General features: G+C 40.2%; 1 protein-coding gene across 2 annotated transcripts in view; it reads left to right on the top strand.

The window, feature by feature from the left end:
- prkcbb (protein kinase C, beta b) overlaps window positions 1-19,043 on the top strand; it is a 106,666-nt gene extending 87,623 nt beyond the window's left edge. The window contains exon 17 of one of the 2 annotated variants that reach the window (XM_085403473.1): window positions 17,691-19,043. In XM_085403473.1, coding sequence (XP_085259599.1) covers window positions 17,691-17,846 — 156 coding nt within the window. In that variant the 3' untranslated portion in view covers window positions 17,847-19,043. Of the gene's footprint in view, window positions 1-1,780; window positions 6,524-17,690 lie in introns of those variants that run through there. The other variant, XM_085403472.1, reaches the window with a different exon arrangement.
- Window positions 19,044-20,329: the final 1,286 nt, after the last annotated feature.

Below are 20,329 nucleotides of genomic sequence, written 5' to 3'. Positions count from 1 at the left end.
ATCGCTGTGCCGTGTTTCCACTCATCTGTCTTTTCAGCAACCCAGTGTCTGTCTTTTTCTCCATCATCCTCACAAAGATATTATCCATCCATCCATCTTCCCACTACTCCATCCATCAAGCCATCTGTCCTTTCATCTACACATTTTATTTGTCCTCTATGTTCACGGTTTTTTCGTATATATTTATTTGCATGCTCTGTGGGAAGTCTCAAATGAAACCTGGAGTGCACTACAAAAATCTTACAGTAGTATACAGTTTAAACTATTACAACTTCTAAATAATATAGTAACTAATACTTTTGTCCAGTTTTTTTTTTTCTTCTAAACGGACAATTCCCAAAATGAACCCCGTTACCTCTATGGTGTCCCTCGGGTTGTGGCTCTTTGACTTTCCATAAACTTCTAAACTTTGTGGCACTCATTTTATTTCCCTTCTCGGCTGATTTTTCCCATCTGCCTCCCCAAACAGGTTAAACAAATGTGAGTAATTAGCTGCAAATACTACTGACCCTGGCGTATTTCTCATTTCACATTATTTCCCCAAACTATAAACACTTTGGCTTAATTTCATTAGGTTTTTTTGGAGTTGCAGAGATTTAATGAGTTTGTAGTTTTTCCTCTGGGTGATGTTGTCAGAGGACACTGAATCCTTGTTGTGTTAATTAAAGCTCAGTGCAGTGATGGAGATGGGGGAGGGGGCAGGAAGTAGCTCAGCCCACCGTCCCTGTGAGGGATACTGCCGGGAAAAATATAGTTTTCAAGTTAATAACCAGTTTTATGTACTTAGATGGGAACGCATCTCAAGGGTATATAAGCTTGATTTGGCTTCCCAATGGTCAGAGGAAGGAAAAGGACGAGAAAACAGATTCCATCTGATGTAAATTGGACACTACGTAGAGGAGGTGATTTCACTCTGGCACCAGTTACGTCTTTGTAAGTGCTGACTGTTGCCGAGACTCAGATTGGATCATGAAAGCCACATGTCAAGGGTTTCAGTTAAGTGTCACATGTAGGATATTGTGAAGGTTAGTAAATTATTTTGGCAAACTGCACATTTCCTAAGCAAAAATCCAGAGCCTTTTTTCCCCAGTCCTGATGATCTGATTTGGTCTATCAAATCTCTGCAGGTCTCCACGGCTGCAGCATATAATTAACCCACAATTACACCAATAATTATCTTGTGGCTTTAAGCCTTTTCTAGTGCGGCTGTTTAGAAATCCATTTAAATCCAAGTTTTGCAACCGCTGTCCTTAAAAGAAAGCAGAAAAATCTGTTCGTTTGTTTGTTTTTGCCAAATAAAGGGGAAAAGTCCACACGCCATGCATTAATGCTTGCATGGTCACCAGTTCGGTGTAGTGCACTTCCATAGGCTGTTTGAGACTTCAGTAACCTTGTTTGGAAGTTTGAGTTGAAAATGCTTCAAATATTTGAAAAAGGGAAAGCATACCTGAGGCGTGCTTCATTTATCTTCTCCAAGAAGTGATTTACTCTTTTCTTTTTTCACTTCTAATTAAAAAATGGCATTTTATGCATGACTAATGGAGAGTTAAATCAAGCGCACCCCAAGTACTGCCACTTGTTCTGATATTTGAAACCTTGTTCAAAGTGATGTCATCTCACACCCTGGTTCAACCTGCCATCCCCCCCTTCTTTTGTTTTCCTCTCCTTCTACCCCCCACCCAACTTTGATCCATCCACTCCTATCCATTCCCACTCTTCCCCTTCCCAAATCCCCCCCTGCCTTGTACTCCATCCCTCCCCGCCCTCCCTCCCTTAACAGTGTGGACGAGATGCCGAAAACTTTGACCGTTTTTTCACACGCCACCCGCCAGTGCTGACCCCTCCCGATGAGGAAGTGATTCAGAATCTGGACCAAGACGAGTTCCAGGGATTCTCCTTTATCAACCCAGAGTTCACAGGAAATGCTGCTGCCACCACTGCCACCGAGCAGGCTTGATTACAGCTCACGCATGGACACATGGACACACACGCAAACATACACAACTGTTTCTTCAGGATCAATCCCTACCTAACCCTGAGATACACGCACGCATGCGCAAACGTGCCCTCTAAAATTTCTGATGATCTCTGATGATTGTGTCGTTAAACTGACAGACAAAGTAAGGTTTTATGAGAAGAACACACATTGTTCACACTGTTGCAGCTTGGATAATTTGTTGGCCCCTTCTTGAGATTTAAAAGCTTGATTTCGTGTGCTGTAGCACGATTTAATTACAGATTTCATTGAGAGCTTTGGATAAATGCATTTATACAAATTTGTCACGATTAAACACAATCAAATCACAGCTGTAACTTAGTACAGTGCAGCATACAGTATGCAGTTAGCCTTTTCTTAGCACTGAGAGGGTTATTACTATACATCAATCATCCGCAACATTAAAACCACCTGGCTTTTATTGCCTAAATCCCTCTCATATCACCAGAACAGCTCTGACTCATTGCAGACACACAAGAGTCCCTGAGATGTCCTGTGATATCGAGCACCAAGATGTCAGCAGCAGATCGTGTAAGTTAGATCTGGGGAATTTGGAAGTTAAGACCTTGAGCTCTTTAAAAGCATTCCTGAAGACGTTTTGCAGCATTATGCTGCAAAGTCAAAAGCTGCTGGTGTGTTATTCATTTCTGCTGTCGGTGGTTTAAGTGTTGCGGATGATCGTTCTAAACCAGTTTAGAACAATAGCGTGCATGACACAGTACATACCAAGAAGCATCTGACGTGCTTTCTAAATCTGTCTTTTTTTCCATCTTGGGTGATTTTCAAATTGTGTTGCTTGCAGTGTGAACAAAGAGTTTGGGTTTAATTTAGCATGCGCAATCAGATAAAGGATTAGAAATTAATTAGGATCTTTTAAAGTTCATAAATCATGGATTTCGAAACCGAGGGACCAAAATAATTGGATTTCATATAGCACAGTTAGGGTGTGACTAAAAGGGTGATTATATTTTAATAAATGCATTTACTAAAACTTTTACAATCTAACTATAGGATTTCACAACTAAACAACCGCGAGACGTCCTGTGTAACATAGCTTTGGCACTCCATTTTCTAACTTTTATTCAGGTGGGAAATGTGATTTAGCTTTTCTTTTACCCATTCCTCAGCTTTTCCAGTGCATTTTGATAAGCCTATAATTTTAGTGTGCTTCTTAGTGGGCTTATATTAATAATAGTGTCTGTGTGTTTATACCTATAAACTGGAATGCTTGACATGCATGCATGAGTTTCTATATCATGCATGAAGAGTAGCCCTGGACCTTATCTCCCAACTGCATTTTAGCATATTTGCTCATGGAGTATTATTTTAATAATTAATACTGCGAGTTTTCAGGTTTGTACCACAAATATCAGATTGCATGTAATTTCTGTCCATAAAAAATGCTGTTGGGAAATGTAGTCTTTACCGAGGGTTTGAGTCAGACAAATAGATAATGCCATTTCTTGTACTCTGATCTGATGTCTGTTAAGCAGTATTTAAGCGATGAAAAAGACTAGCAGTTATTTCTTTGTGTTTTATAAAAGCATGATTCCAATATCTGACCATTTGTTTACAGTGTGTGTGTGTGTGTGTGTGTGTGTGTGTGTGTGTGTGTGTGTGTGTGTGTGTGTGTGTGTGTGTGTGTGTGTGTGTGTGTGTGTGTGTGTGTGTGTCGGTATAAGCGTGTTTGTGTTAGGGAACAAGTACTGTCTATGCAAACACACTTATGTGTTTGCATTTTTGTGAGTCCATACAACCTTTTACTTTTGTTAGCGTGGTAAATGTCGGCAGCCCTCTTTAAATCGAGCAGTATTAATGTGGTAGAGGCAGAATAGAAAAATCTATTTGCATTTTAGGAAAGAAATAAAAGAAATTAGAATAAAATGTTTTACTAGCAGTCAAAAAGGTACATCTCTTTCTAGTCACAAGAGTGATCCAAACCCTTTAGAGACCAGTTGGCAACCTCTCGCAACCTCCGGTCACTAGGACTGGTTGGCAAGTGGTTGGTAACAGTTGGTAGGTGAAATTGGTCACAAAGAGGGTGCTACACCAAAAACTTGATCCTTGATTGCCACAGTCACCCACAGTTTGCAAAGAAGACACTGGCTTCTTTGCAAACAGTCTCCAACTACTTTCTGACTGGCAGTGAAACTTGAAGTAAATTTGCCACAAACTGGAGACAGTTTGGCCTTTCTAGTTTTGCATTGCACTTCTCATGGTTTCACTGCTTCAGTTGGTGAGAGTTTGAAGAAAAGTTTTAAAGGTGAGCAACGCAATCCCAAGAAGGTTTTTGGTGCAGCATCATCGTATACCTCTTTTAGATCAAGTTCACATAGCAGTGCATCAATCAATCTCTAGCATCAACCAGTTGACGAGTCTCCACTCATATCCACTAATATCTACTGGTATCCACTAGTATCCTCTCATCAAGTGGTTGATGCTAGGGGTCACAGGTTGGTCTCTAGGTCTGTGCGGCTAGGGCTTTAGAAAGTCCAAAAAAATTTTAGTTTGGATGAACAGTGATGCCAAATTCCACCTCTGTAGACCTTGGAAAGCACCACCTCAAACACACAGCTGATTTGCAGGTTAGGATTTCTTGTCTGAAAGTCAAAAGTGGGCCCAGGTCTCTGCTGTCAAAATGCATGTTTAAGTCCTTGAGCATCTTTAAAAGTCACTTAGCCTATGAAAAGTTTCTTTAAGGACAGAGAAACAGAAAATCAGAACAATATATCAGGCTTTCCTGGGTTTTTGGTCTACTTTTCTAGAAGTAGGAGTTGAGGTTTAACCCACTGTGATTTGCTGTCTGTGTTTGCCATAAGAATAACTGGGACAGAAGGTAATGTTACAGTAGGCCTGCTGAAGTAGAAAACTCTGTGTTTTCTCTTTTGTTTTCCCTAGCAAGCAATAATCCTGTTAGTGATTTACATATTGAGGTGGTGAGGTTAGCAGTACGTCTGTTCAGCTCAGGCTTTGTGTCTCTTTGACTCTAGCCACTTATTAAAGAGGGACAGTGGAGGAGGTCGTTGGGGGGGTTTGTTTGTCTGCAAAGTTGGTGCGTTAACACTCTGGTTCAGTAACTTTCTTCTTGTATATCTGCAGCTGATGGTTTTTGTTCTGGTGGCAGTTGGAGGTCTTCAGGCATCCACTTGATCAGAGTTGAATGGGATCTTTATAATGCATAGTTTAAATGTTAATTATTGTTATTGCCATCAAACGTAACTCTTTAAAATGAGTTTAGGAGAAAATATCAAGGTTTTTTTTTTTTTAATTGACCTTACTTGAGATTGGGTAGAATATATCCTCTATGTCCCCACCAAAATATTGAAAGTCTTGGTGCAGGAGGTACCATTTACTTGCAGATCCACTTATTATTTGATAGCCAAAAAAGCAACTGCAGGAATGTTTAGATCCAGTATAATTATCCTATTCAAATATAATTCCCTTTTGTGAAAATTATTTGGCACACCTGGATGTTTGCTTAGGTTTAGGGGTTCATCATTTATACTGGGATTAGGTGATAGATTATCCTGTCGGCTTCAGTCCAAACAAGCGATGCTAGCAGATTGTAGAGGTTTGTGCACTGCGTAGAAATGCTATCATACAGTAAATTCACTTGAATGAGTGGCAGCTATCAGTGATGCTAAGAAGCTTTAAAAGATAACAGTAAATTAATCATATGTGACAGCTATACTCACAGTAATGTCTGATTTAGCTATAGTTGCACATACTCTGGGCTTCTTCAATGATTGTAATTTTCTTAATTCATTACTTTTTTTTAAAAATGGTAGATATAAAAGAGCCCTGTCGCCTACAGATAGAGTTAAGGTTGTGTCTAAGGTGAGGAAGGGTTAGCAGGAAACTGACATCGCTAAGATTTTTTATCATCATCATTTTGTCGCAGAATACTGTAACACACGGTCCCTCTAATCCAATCAGATGCGAGCAGAGACAGAGGCCTATAATATACCGTAATTTGGCTTTTGATTAAAGCGGTCTCGTTTGGATGTCTTTTGAGTTTAAATGCTGAGTTCAGCAGGGGAGAACATTTCAGTTTTCTATCGTTTTTCTTGAGTGTGAATGAAAATGTGTTTTATGACTCGATGTCGCCTGTGTCTACTTTCTATGTCGAACCTCCATTGTCAGTATTTATTTCAGCCACTGAAATCTAACAGCAACAGCAACTATAGAAATATATATAATGAAACATATATATTACTGTTAAAAACTGATATATACATATAATTATACATGTGGAGGGGAAGAGAAGTCTTGCTCCAGGATTTGTGTCTGTTTCGATGATTCCTTCCTGCTGATGGAGAAGCAAAAAAGGACTGTGCATGAAAAAAACAACTTTTTTTTAACCTTTTTTATTAGTTAGATATGATATATATTTAACATATTAGGATGATCCATGTTTCTGTGTCAGCAGTGCTTCAAAGACTGTGTGATTCCAGCTACTGTTATTAACGTTATGTATGAGCATAGGTATATACTGAAAAAAGGAAAGAAAAAAATGCTTTAAAAATGCTTTCCATGTGCCATTCTTTTTTCTTTTCTTTTTTTTTTTGCTTGTTTTTCAAGAAAAGCCGACATACCCAAAATAAAGAATTTCAATGACGCATTACAAGATGTTTAGTGTGTTTTCGAGTGCACTGTGTACGTTTTAATCTGCTGCAGGAACTGTCTGTGGCTCCGTGGCTCCATGCTTTCATATTTTTTATTTCAGCCCCTCATTTACTTGCTCTTTATTCGTGTCATTCTCACACAAACGCACGCTCCGTTTCTGTCCGTGGAGACCGAACTGATTTGATTTTAAAAGAGAATGACGGGACGGAGGACAGTGAGAGAGAGCAAAGGAGGTAAGAAGACAGAGAGATTAGAGTGATGAGGGCTGACAGACGGGGGTTTTGCTGAGCAATTGGAAAAGAGAAACAATATAAGATGAAAAGGAGAGGGCGGCATTGAACAACAATGAAGGGAGGCAAGAAGAAAAAAGCATTAAGAAGGGACAGTGGCTGGGAGAATAAGATGGAGGGAGGGGACAAGGAAGCGAAGCGAGGCTCCACGAAGCAATGCAGGCGGCTACGACAGGCTGTGCATATTTCATGGCTGCCACTTATCATAAGAGCCTTTTCCTGATGGGGGAGCGTAGGTCTGATGACTTCAAGGAAATAACATGCAGAACACGGCCTACATATACACAGCCCTGCTGAGCCACTCAGCCGCTTCTCACCGCCTCTAAAGCTGCTCGCAATCCACTGTAGTCAAGCAGCTGCTGCTCCTGCACATTTACTTTTAATAACTGTATCGTGCACCGTTTATTTCTCTTAGTCCATTTCAGTGTCAACAAGTGTGGAGACCGGCTAGATGCAGAGTTTGTGAACCATGTCTGACCTGTGCTAGAGTGTGATGGGAAAACAAATACAGCACCAGGAATGCTTCTGGCTGTTCATAAACCCAGTGAAGCTTCAAAATCCAAGAATGAAGAGTAAAATCAGGCTAGTTAGGCTTAACGGTTAATGAGAATGGTAAAAAAGATGCCCGATGTCCTGTGAGAAACATCAATGAATCATCTACATCGGTTCTAGTTTTTGCTGGATCGAGCATTGAACATGTGACCGGTGTTCCATGGTAACAACAGCTGCTTTTTAGTGTTAAACAAACCTGATGAGGCTTTCACCCGACCTCAGATATGCATAAAATACTGTATATGTATGGGCTCAAAATGTGGTCATAAATATTTTGTACTTGTAAATCAGGATTTGTATGTGTAAAAAGAATTTGTGTATGTATAAAAAAGATTTGTGTGTGGACTTAGCCAAAGAAAACCCTGTTCAAAACCCAAAACCCAGTTCAAAAAAAAGCGCCCCTCCAACAGCCAAACCCATCTGTTCTCTGATTGGATTGTTACATTTGTGATTGACATGACATTGACCAATCAGATGAAATGAAGAAAAATAGGGTCAAAATTTGTACTTGTAACTTGCAGGGTTTTTTTTGGCTAAGTCCACACACAAATCTTTTTTACACATACAAATCCTGATTTACAAGTACAAAATATTTATGACCACATTTTGAGCCCATACATATGAGAGTATCAAAAGAAAGGTATTTTTCATTGTCAGTAATACATCTACTTTTGAAGCAGTCTCCAAAAAAAGGCAAATGCCTTCCAAATTACCCGGGAACACAGCGTCACGTCTGTATGTAGCAATTTACAACATACAGGTATAAACGTCTACAGCTTCAGCAGTTAACCTGATTTATTTTGCACACGTACAGTTCCACATTTATACACTGATGTTAAAGTACTTTGGCTCAGGCAGCAGCCATCGGCTCTGTGACTCTTGTTGACATTTTATCACAGAATGTCCTTAATTTTTTTAAATCAATGTTTCCTCTACATAAACACATTTGTAATGTTGTTTTCCCCAAAATGATAACTAGTTTGACATTTATGGAAATACTCAGACTTGTTTCCCTGCTGAGTTAGATAAGAAGAGTGATTCCACTCTAGCGTCTATCCATATGAAGCTGGAGTGTAGCTTAAATATTCAAAACAGCGTTTTTTCCAAGTCTAATTCTTCTACCAGCACTACTGATGCTTCTTAATTAACAGGTTACACGTACACGGGGTCTTTTGAGGCCATGTTCTCTGTGAGGTGCAATACATTTTTGGTTTAAAGATAGAGGCCATGCAGGGCTATAAGCATGAATAAATCTAATAAAACAAATTTTTAACTTACTATACAGGACAACAGTAACCTCTCACTGAATCGTGTCGGACTGATGAATAAGAGGACCGTGACTCACTGAACATTCTTTTATTTATTTATTTTAAAGAATGAAAGCAAAAGATATTTTATTAATTGTGAGTTGTTGGGGTTTTTTTTATATAAGACTTGTAAAAAAAATTAACAAGGACATTAGACAAGTGCACATAAACACTTAAAAAAAATAAAAGACTATAATTAACACATATGCAAAGACTGATTATAAGTTTGATTGAATTGTTAAAACAAATGTTAAGGCTCCACAAAGACAAACCTTTGCTAGGAACTTGTTGCACCATAATTTTGCTTGGATGTGTTATGAGCTGATTCAAGCAGCAGAATTAGACTCAAAACTGAATAAACTAAAGTTGGAAAATGCTGCATGATAAAGTAAGTTTAAACACTTTTTATCCATATTCTTGAATCACAGGTTTACTTTACAAAATGTCATGCATCTTTACAGCCCTTTCTTTATAGTGTAAATTTATAGTCACCAACCACTTCTTCAGGTCTTTGGTCACTTGGTCAACTACCTGTTAACACAAATGATTAAACAGCCAATCACAAAGCAGCAACGCAGTGTATTTAGGTATATAGACATGGACAGAACTGGCTGATCTGCTGAGATTTTCCCACAAAAACATCTCGAGGGTTTACAGAGAATGGTCCAAAGAAGCGTCATTTGTCTGAGTGAAAATGTCTTGTTGATGTCAGCAGGCTCTTAGCAAGGCAACAGTAATTCAAATAACCACTTGTTACAGCCAAGGTATGCAGAAGAGCATCTCTCAGCACACATTTCCTCTAACTGAGGAGAGTGAGGTTTCAACGAAACTGGATAATAGAAAATTGGAAAAATGTTGTCTGATGTGGTTAATTTCAATTTCAACTACAACATTTAGATGTTAGGATTAAAAGGTTGAAAACATGGATCCATCCTGCCTTGTATCAACGGTTCAGTCTGCTGCTGCTGCTGGTGTAACGATGTGGGGAATATTTTCTGAAAATTATTAAAACACCACAATCTAAGTATTGATGATCATGTCCAAACCTTTATAGCCAACATCTGATGGCTGCTTCCAGCAGGATAATGCACAAAACTCACAGAGCCCAAATAATCTGGTTTCTTCAACATGACGATTAGTTCACTGTACTCAAATAACCTCCACAATCACCAGATCCCAATACAGTACATTTGAGATTCACATCACGGATGTACAGCAGACAAATCTGCAGCAACTGTGTGATGCTGTCGTGCCAATATGGAGCAACATCTCTGAGGAATTTTTCCAGCACCTTGTTGAATCTGTGCCACAGAGAATTAAGGCTGTAAAACAAAAAGGGCTCCAACCCAGGACTAGCAACCTGTACCTAATAAAGTGGCCGTCAGTGCTGTAATCATTTATTGGAGGACAAGAATCATGTTCGCTAATTTCAAGTTTTGATATGGAGCTAGGCGAAAACCTTAGCTCTGACATTGAAAACAAATGATACTGTGTAAAGAACATTTCCCTGATTATACAGTATAATAGGCTACATACATTTTAATGGTCAAGAATAGTGTTTTCCTGTTGCCTTAGCCCACAGCCAGAACAGAAAATATACTTTACCTCACGTCCCTCTGTTAACTTTACACTAACGCTGTAGTGCAGCTGTATTTTATGCAAATGTTTTTTATAAAGCAAGTCAGATTCCTGTGTAACAGCAAGTTCCAGCACATAAGCTGTATAAAGTTTGTATTGGAGTGGATGTAATAGCCAGTGTACACAGTAAGCCACAGCAGTGCTGGAGTATGTATGATAATTAATTCCAAATGTTGCGGCCCCCAAATTAAAGCCAGTGGCTTTAGCACAAAGCAGTCGGCGCTTATCAGCCCAAAACAGGTCAGCGTTCGATACCGCCTTTCATTCACCCTCCTCTCCTCTTCACCTCCCCTTTCCCGTGCCTCCCACTCTCCCCACAACCTCAGCTGACATCGGCTCGTCTCCCACTAATCCTCTTGTTACTGAAAAGAGATGGGATGAGAGAGAGGTGCAGGGGAGTCAGGCAAAGGGAGAAGAGGAGGAGAGGAAGGGGAGGAAAGGTGTAAGGAGGCAAATACAAAATTCAAGATTCAGCCATGTTCCTCCATTAAAATCAATGCTACCAGAACACAGTCGTGTGTAATAAAATTGTGTGTCTTGCTTAATGTCACTGCATATTCTGAGCTTTCTAGCTATGTATCTATACCAAGAGCCACTGATATTTATCTCCCTCTCTGTCCTTTGCTGCATCTCTTTCTCTCCCTCTCTCTCTTTTTTTTCTCTTCATATCTCTGTCTCTCTGCCTTGCAGCATTAACTGCAAATGAAGCGTGTTGAGATGGAACACATTATGAGCTGGCCTACATGGCTGGCAGCTGTGTGTGTGTATGTGTGTGTGTTCATGTTTGGTAAATAGCTGGAATGCACACAGCGGACCATTTTCAAGGTTTTGGGAACGTACACACGCATGCATCTTTTCATATGTGTTTGTGCTTCCTGTCTGCATAATTCTATTGAAGGATGCTCAGTGCTGTCAACTACCTACATACACATGACTCCAGATAAGCAACTTACAATAGGAGTTGAAGCATCTCACTTATGGAGCTTCAGAGACAGGACATTTGGCCTTTTATTAAAGAAAGTTAAATGTGTTTGTAAACTAAATCTAAGAATGAATTTGAATCAGAGGGCCTTACATAGCAAACCCATACACAGGGTGGCAATTTTCCTAGACCACTTAGGGAGAAACGATAGACTATAAAACTGGTGGGTTCAGCAATCAAACATAAGAAACAGATATCACTAAAACAAGAGATGCCTGCAAGAAAGGCAAAGGATAAGAGGACAGCGAGGGAAAAGAGGAAACTACAGAGGAAATAATACACAAAGTTAATAACATGCTGTATTGTTTATATACTATTTACCCCAGTAAATTCACCTGAGCTAGGCCTAATAAAAAGCTTTATCAAAAAGAACAGTTACCCGATAGCTGAAGGCTCTGCATCCCATTCCCAGTTTTGATCACATGATTCTGTGTGTTGTAGATTTTTAAAACAACAACAACAACAATGGATTTCAAATTCCATTTGATTTTAAATGCAACCAGTGAAGAGAAACTAATATGGGAGAAGTCTCTACTTCCTAATCTATATTAGGAAGCAGAGACTTATATGTGTGTGTATGTCCTCGTATATATATATATGAGGACAGGCCCCTGCACGGTATGTACCACCGGCAGATAGCGGAGGTGGTTGATATCCAGAAATCCTACCAGTGGCTGGACAAAGCTGGACTGAAGGACAGCACAGAGGCACTAATCATGGCAGCACAAGAACAAGCTCTGAGTACAAGATCCATAGAGGCTGGGGTCTATCACACCAGGCAAGACCCCAGGTGCAGGCTGTGTAAAGATGCCCCAGAGACAATCCAGCACATAACAGCAGGGTGCAAGATGCTAGCAGGCAAGGCATACATGGAACGCCATAACCAAGTGGCCGGCATAGTATACAGGAACATCGGTGCCGAGTATAACCTGGAAGTCCCGAGGTCAAAATGGGAAACGCCCCCAAAGGTGGTGGAGAATGACCAAGCTAAGAGAAGAGCTCGAGAAAATGTGGAGGGTGAAGGTAACAGTGGTCCCAGTGGTAATTGGAGCACTAGGTGCGGTGACTAGGCGAGTGGCTCCGGCAGGTCCCGGGAACAACATCGGAGATCTCTGTCCAGAAGAGCGCAGTCCTAGGAACAGCTAAGATACTGCGCAGGACCCTCAAGCTCCCAGGCCTCTGGTAGAGGACCCGAGCTTGAAGGATTGACCGCCCGCAGGGGCAAGCGGGGAATTTATATATCTATCTATCTCTCTATTTCTCTCTGTCTCTCTCTGTCTCTCTCTCTCTCGCCATATACATATATATATATATATATATATATATATATATATATATATACTCTAAATGTAGTAACTTCAGTTTTCTATAAATGCAAAAGTAGCTGGGTGGGTGGGTTTCAAATTCCATTTGATTTTAAATGCAAGCAGTGAAGAGAAACTAATATGGGAGAAGTCTCAATGATAGAGAAGATACATTAACAAGGTAATATATATTGGGCCGAGTTAAGAGCCCTGTGGAACTCCATGTCTAACCTTTCTGTGAAAGACTCCTCTTTCACATGAGCAAACTGAAATCTCTTGCAGATATATGTCTCAAACTAGCACATCATGTTAGCTTCATCACAGTGATATGCTCCAGTCTATGATCACTGATGTAAATTGCAGCAGGAGGAGGGGTTTAATAACAAAGAGGTAGCTGGATATGTTCAACTCTGGACCATTTTATCCAGTGGACTAAAATACATTTTTATTTGTACTTGAATATAATAAAACTTAAAAACAAATGGTACCTGTAGATCAAATATGATCAGGATGATCACATACAGTGGAAGTTTTGGTACTACTATAGATTAAATATTTGTTGAAATTAGCTCGTATGTTTTAGAGATATGACCTCATTTAATTTGAGATTAGCAGCTTTCCCATTAACATGAGTGCACATAAAGTGCTCGAGGTACACTGTTCTAGATGTCCTTTGCAAAAACTTTCAATTCATTGTTTTAAGCTGTTTGCTATAACTCTAAATACACCTTTTAGGACTGTAACAGTGCTTAACCTCACAGTAGTATGTATTGAGTGTGGAATGAGGGTTAGATAAAACTTAATCTCGCCATCGGATATTCTACTTGGAGAGCAAAACACACGTGCTCTGTATGGGTTTTGTACCCACCAGGCCTCTCCTGAGAGGAGACACTCCAGTGGGTATAAAAGCCAGGAACGTGAGGTGGACCTCAGCCAACTGTGGCAGGTGTGTCCCTGTAGCTAGAGGGAGCTTATCTTAGGCCATGAGAAAGCTGGAAGATAAAGGTATGTAACACTTATTTGTAGTTTCCCCTGTGTTAAAGGCCCTCCTGTCCCTCTCTGTACTCCTTCTTCATTCTTCCTCCACCATCTTGTATCAACTTTCACCCTTTATAAATATTGGTTCCACTCTTATTTAATTCAATTCTATTTATATATGACCAAATCACAACAACAGTCTCTCCAGAGCCTACAATAATCAGATGACCGCCTTATGAGCAAGAACTTGGTAACAGCGGAAAGAAAAACTCCTTTTTAACAGGAAGGAACCTCTGGCAGAACAAGCTCAGGAAGGGCCAGCCATCTGCTGTGACTATTTGGTTTAGAGGGGAGGACACAAGGCTAAAGACATGCTATAGAATAGTCCGAGATTAATAATAATTAATGATTAAATGCAGAGTCTTGCATAAACACATATAGAGTGAAGACAGATGAGTGCAGACGAAACACTCAGTGCATCATGGGAAGCGTCCAGCAGCCTAGGCCTAAGGGAGGATTCAGGGTCACCTGATCCAGCCCTAACTATAAGCTTTATCAAAAAGAAAAGTTTTAAGTCTAGTCTTAAAAGTAGAGAGGGTGTCGGTCTCCCAAATCCAAACTGGGAGCTGGTTCCACAGAAGAAGGGTCTGAAAACTGAAGACTGATTTTTAAATAGCCTAGAAAGCCAGCAGTCCTCTCCGCCTAACCCTGTCTCTTTTTCTCTTCCTTTTCACGTTGCCACTGTGTCTTCATTTATTTGTGTTTTTCAGACTTACATGCTGATAGATCCTCACACTGTTGACTTTATGGATGTATTTGATAAATCGCTTGCTGTGTTTTTAATCAAAATATTTATGATTGTGGATTTTTCTGTGGATTGCCTCTTATAAGCTCTTCCCCGCTACCGCTGCTTTCCTGGTGATGTGAATATTTATGTAACTGCTTGATTTTATTTTTTCTTCTCTCCTTCTTTGCTATTCACTTCATCCCACTGTGACTCTATGGCTTTTTAATATTACGTCTTAAACACTGACTATATTCTGGTCATTTTTTTGCCAACTCCAGATGCATTTAAAGGTACATTCAGCGACCACATCACAAAGGAGTCATCAGATTTCAGTCTACAGGATTGAGATCTGATGACTGTAGAGGCCATTTGAGTTCACTGAACTCAAATGAAATACAGAAACCTGCTTGAGGTTAACCAGCTTGAGCTGGAAGCAGCCATCAAAAGATGGGTACACTGTGGCCATAAAGGGATGGACATGTCAGTAACAATACTCAGGTAGACTGGAAGGATGCTCACACTAAATTCTGACCCTAACGTAGCAGCAGAAATCAAGAGTTATCAGACCTGGCAACGATTTTCAGTCTTGTATTGTCCAATTTTGGTGAGCTTGTGCCAATTATAGCCTCAATGCCCTGTTCTTAGCTGATGAAAGTGGCACTGGATGTGGTCTTCTGCTGCTGTACCACATTTGCTTCAAGGTTGGATGTGTTGTGTGTTCAGAGATGCTGTTCTGCATACTTTGGTTGTAACAAGTGGCTATTTGAAGTAGCGTCATCCTCCTTTCAGCTCAAAGCGGTCGGGTTTGATTACATATGTGTTAAAGAGCACTTGAACAAACATATTTAATGAAATGGCCAGTGAATATATATTTTCCATATTATTATATAGCATATTATTTGTGAATTAGCTCATCAAAGTTTGCGTTTTAAGTATGTGATAACGTCGAAGAACGCTGAAACATGCTGATGAAGGCATGCAAAGTTTTCACACTTATGTAAATGATCTGGCGACGTGAGACCCAGGGAGTGACAGTAAGTAGGACTCATAATTAGAAAAAGTTAAAAGCTGATAAAGAGCAGGTGAAACACAATGTGATATCTGCGTTATAGAAATCAGCCTAAGGTGTCTTTGCTTTTGATTAAAGATGGAAATGGCCACACTGGAGATCATTTTAAAGTTTGTGCTGTTCTGGTTCCGTCTTTACTTCTATTTCTTTGGGGAACATACTTGCCAGCGGTGAAGCTTGGTGTTGCCTTTCATAAATCTATACATAAAAAATGAGCCAGGTTGTGTGTTAATGAGCCTCTGCCCCAGAGAAAGCCCCTCCTGCTTTACTACGAGTGCATCCACCCAGGATCCCTCACCTCCTGCAGAAAGTCACAGTTGGTGTACTCGACCCCCTCAAGTTTGTCTCTTTCCTCTCTTTGCTTAGCACCTCTCAGCACTTACTCCTCTCCTTTACTGTATGCAGTTTCCCAGCATATCCATAAATTATACTGAAAATGGCTTGATCTCCTAATATCCTATTTCCTTATGAACAGCCTGACTCACGTTTGTTCTAACTGATTATTTTCCACATGTTTAAGTCCAGACTCAACTTTTCTTTCTACTTGCACTTGTGTGTTTACTAGCAAAATGTTATTACATGAAGATTGGAAAAGCCCTAAAGGAAGGGAAGTGGGGGTGCTGTGCTTCATCCAAAAACTTTCTGTGCAATGCAAATGGACTGAATACACCACTGTTCTGTTTTGTTCAGTGCTGAAAAAAGAGAGATGTTTCTTATTTTCAAGGCTTAGCAAGTCCAACCAGCTACAACGCCTTTTCTTAGATGAAGGTCAAGAAGGTCTTCTGTATTCTTGTGGGGCAACATTCACATTCTTCTTAACATTTAATAATAAAGTTTAAATACTTTAGATAGTGAAACTTAACTGGAAAGATTAGATGTTCAGGTGAGTTTTTCCTAACATACCATGTGACTGCACACAGGATTTTGTGCCGCAGCAGGTGGTTTCATTTCAGGGATCACTAGCATCAACATTTCCACTGTGAGAGACAGACAACAAATTTTTTAGGGTATCCACTTTGATCTACAAATGTAAAGAAAATACCAGAGTTTTGTGGGTTTTGAATGAACAGTCTCTGGTTATCAGTTCAAGCACATTTGATGCTGTTTCTTGTGTTCTGTGTTGTTTCTCATTTGTAAGCCAAAAAAGGAAAAAAAGCAAGTACAGGTTTTGGAAATAAAAAAATTTTAAATAAGAATTGATACAATTCACCTGTGTGCAGTAAAGATAAACTTTCTGCAAACAGCAAAGTAACCTGGCTCATGCTACAGGCTCATGCTAGTGGCATAACCAAAATTACTGCTTCTGTGTGCACTGAACTTGCCTTTGAAATAATTGCTTTGAAGACTTTGAGGACCAGGTTTGTGTCCATTCAAAGTCAGTTGCCATCTTCAAAGCACCTTGACAATAAAAGTGCAAAAAGACAGATCCTCTGCTTTCCGTTGGCGATTGAATTGGGTCAAGCTGACAATTACCTGCAAAAGTTCGTCATGATATCGCAATCAGCTGTGATAAAGTCTTCATTCTCAGCTGACTGCAGGTTTCCCAACCCTATAAACAGCACATTTGCATACATATGCTTACTCTTGGCCATTGATTGGTGCTCGTAACAATTTGCATAGCTGTATGAGAGTGACTGCAGTCAGTTTGAGTTAGCCCACGCGTGCGAGCTGTCCAATCACCTTGCAATTGAAAGTAACTATGCAGAGGTTGGCAGTGTTGTACACTATGTAACATCTTATAATCAGTCTCCAACACCAAAGCTTTCACCGGGGAAACACCGATTTTTTTCCTAGTTGCAAGGAGGCCGATGTCCTATTTTTACTGTATTGTGACTGAGCAATAAGCATAAAGACTTGAAACAGAGGAAGACAGACAGACATGAGAGTGAACAGGATTTATTTGACCTCGGGTACGAAAGGGAAGCGCTTCCTAATCATTTGTTCGTTGCACCATCACAGTACAGAAACTGAACAATATTGCAGTTTCTTTAGTTCAAAAGAGCTTGTGCTTTAAGTTGATTGTCCGCTATAGGGTGTTTAACAGCAGTGGATTCTCTTTTCCATCCCAATCCATCCCACTCTCCTCCAACAATATTTTTTCTGTCGTTCCTCCCTCTCATCACATCCTCTCCCCTTCATAATCTCTGAACCCCACCTGCAGAGGAACCGTCGGGACACCTGCAACTTTGACAAGGAGTTCACCAAGATGGCTGTGGACTTGACGCCAACAGACAAGCTCGTCATCATGAACCTGGACCAGGACGATTTCCTCGGCTTTTCCTACATCAACCCGGAATACGTGGCCCCCGCTAATTAACACCGATGGACCGATAGAGGAGGTTTCAAAGCAGTAAATGTGTATGTTCAGTAAATGTCTGTAGTTCTTTTAGGCCATACTGGGGTATCTCCAAGATTGCAGCCCAAAACAGGAATCACAGCACCAAACACTGGATACCAAAGACGTTGAAGTATTGAATCAAAAATGTCCGAGGTGTCAACATCTGCTTTTTGTGCAGGGCAGGAACAAGAGAAAATATCAACCGCATTAATCCAACCAGTTTTATTCAGTGTAGAGAAGCACAAGCTTACCGCTTCACTCGTGTCAGCTCACTCTTTCTTTATTCAACGATAGAATTCCTGATGTGTTTATGGCATTGTATCTGCAACAAGCCTTTCACCGCTCTTAGTATTCTTAAAGTGAAGTATTGCGTTATGTTCCCTTGTGTTATCCCACAAGTTTCACAGCATCATTGTGACATCTACAAAGCACCATCGCGCAAATCCAGGCTCATATTTTCCTGGCATTGCTAAATTGGCCGCCATCGATGAGCGCTGATAGTTCCAGGTTTAACTCTGGATCCCTGTCATGCACAGTAAAATGGGACCAAGACCTACGAAGCACACTGGAATGTAGATTTGGTGTTTATGAATGTTTTTACAACATAACTGGCGTGTCACGGTGTTAGCAATGTAAAGTTTTATATATATTCTAATGTTGTTACTCTTGTGTCTTTGTAAAAATTGTATAGGAGTAAAACTTTCTAACTTCTTGAACTGTATGCACATCTGCATTTCGTAATATCAACCGTATCCTCTGCATTCATCCTGACACACACCGCGAGCAGTACCGCCAACCACTTCCACTGGGCCATTGTTCCCATCCCACTCTCATGAGGCTTAGCGTCTCACACTTAGCGAGCTTCACAGCCTTTTTAGGGTTGTTTTTTTTTACCCCCTCTTTTTCTTTTTCCTCTATTTCCTCCTTTTCACCCTCCATCCGCCCCTCTGATGCCTCTCTTATTATTATCAGAATTGTTTTGGCTCTAGCCCGTATGTCTGCCAGGGCTTCAGTGGGAGCCTGGTGCGATGAGTCGTCGCAGGAGTTGGCAATGCAGCAGTCACCAGTGGGGCATCCACACGTGCGCAGACGGTGAACGCTGAGCTGCTTTGACAGCCTCCAAGGGAGTCATTTCACAAACAGCAATAATAAAAAAGCAATGCTGCTTTTTCATATTTTTTTTTATTTTAATTTAAACCACCTGCCTGTAATTTATTTGTGTATGTGTGCATTTCTTGACAGTCATCCATATATTAGAATATATGTACGTGAGTGTGTGTGTGTGACAGACAGAATTACATGTATGTATTTTGGGTCACACACACAAGCACCCATACCTGTGTACACCCACGTAGCCATACAGTCAGATCCTCGACTGAGGGTTGGAATTACTAGGTGGAGCGTAACAAGGCGGACAATGACTAAGAAATGTTTGCACCTGGAGGCACACAAGACATATACTGTAGGTCCGTTGCACAGGCCTAGATTCCCATCCTCCTCCTTCTCCTGCTGCTTTAATCAGCACAAACAGCATCTTCATGAAAGGACGCACGCCTGTAGTGTCTTCAATAACGTGCACACAGCATCTTCGAGCTTTGGTGAAACTTTACTCTGCCGTCCTTATGTTTTGCTTCTTTGCTGTATAATATAAAATTTAAAAAAAACAACAACTGCCCTTTGTGTGTCAGCCATATATTTCTCTGGTCAAGGGTGTAAATATCTCCTAATATTAATCACGCCCAGTCTCAGCATCTGCTGTTGACAACCCCACACCCCAAAGCGCTCGATAGCACTCAGCCAGCTGTCTTGTGAATTTGTATGGCCGAGTTAATGAGTGAGCACGGCACACTACATGCGTGTGACTCAGATATCTTAAGCGCTGCTCAGTTTTAATATAGGTCTGTCTTTAAATCTGATAAGAAATGTTCTCTTCAGCTTCAGCATCGTTTGACTAAACAGCGCCAACATGAAAAAATGACCGTAACACACGCACAAGCTGGTTTAAGAAGCTAGCAGATATGTTTCACATTTTTAAAAAAAATTACAGGACTATGAGGAAGTATACTATGCATGCATGTGACGATCTCTCTTTTTCATATCTTGTTCCATATGATATGGACTTATTCTATATTAAGTGTTGGACTGGTGTGTGTGGGTATGTGTGTGATAGTTTCTTTATTAGACAGTAAAAGGGTTTTTATGTCGCTTAATTTATGACATGTCTCGTGTCATTGCTGCACATTTACTGAATATTATTGAAAGACTGTGTTTTGCTTTTATTTGTACAGATATAAATATTTTTGAAGTACATAGGGGTAAGAGTCTTCCATTTCCATAGTTGTATTTATACTCAGAAATCAATGTGTTTAGGGGTAAAAATGATGTATGTAAGTTGCAATAGAAAACATGGAGCGAAAACTAGATATAAATATACATCTGTGCTGACTGAAATCCAGCAAGAT

Source organism: Rhamphochromis longiceps, linkage group LG4, assembly GCF_057381845.1.
Source record: "Rhamphochromis longiceps isolate RC_006_pf linkage group LG4, R_longiceps_female_GT1.1, whole genome shotgun sequence".
In the NCBI taxonomy this organism is placed as follows: Eukaryota; Metazoa; Chordata; class Actinopteri; order Cichliformes; family Cichlidae; genus Rhamphochromis; species Rhamphochromis longiceps.
The sequence above is the reverse complement of the archived record's forward strand: the minus strand, read 5'-3'. Positions and strand labels throughout refer to the sequence as shown.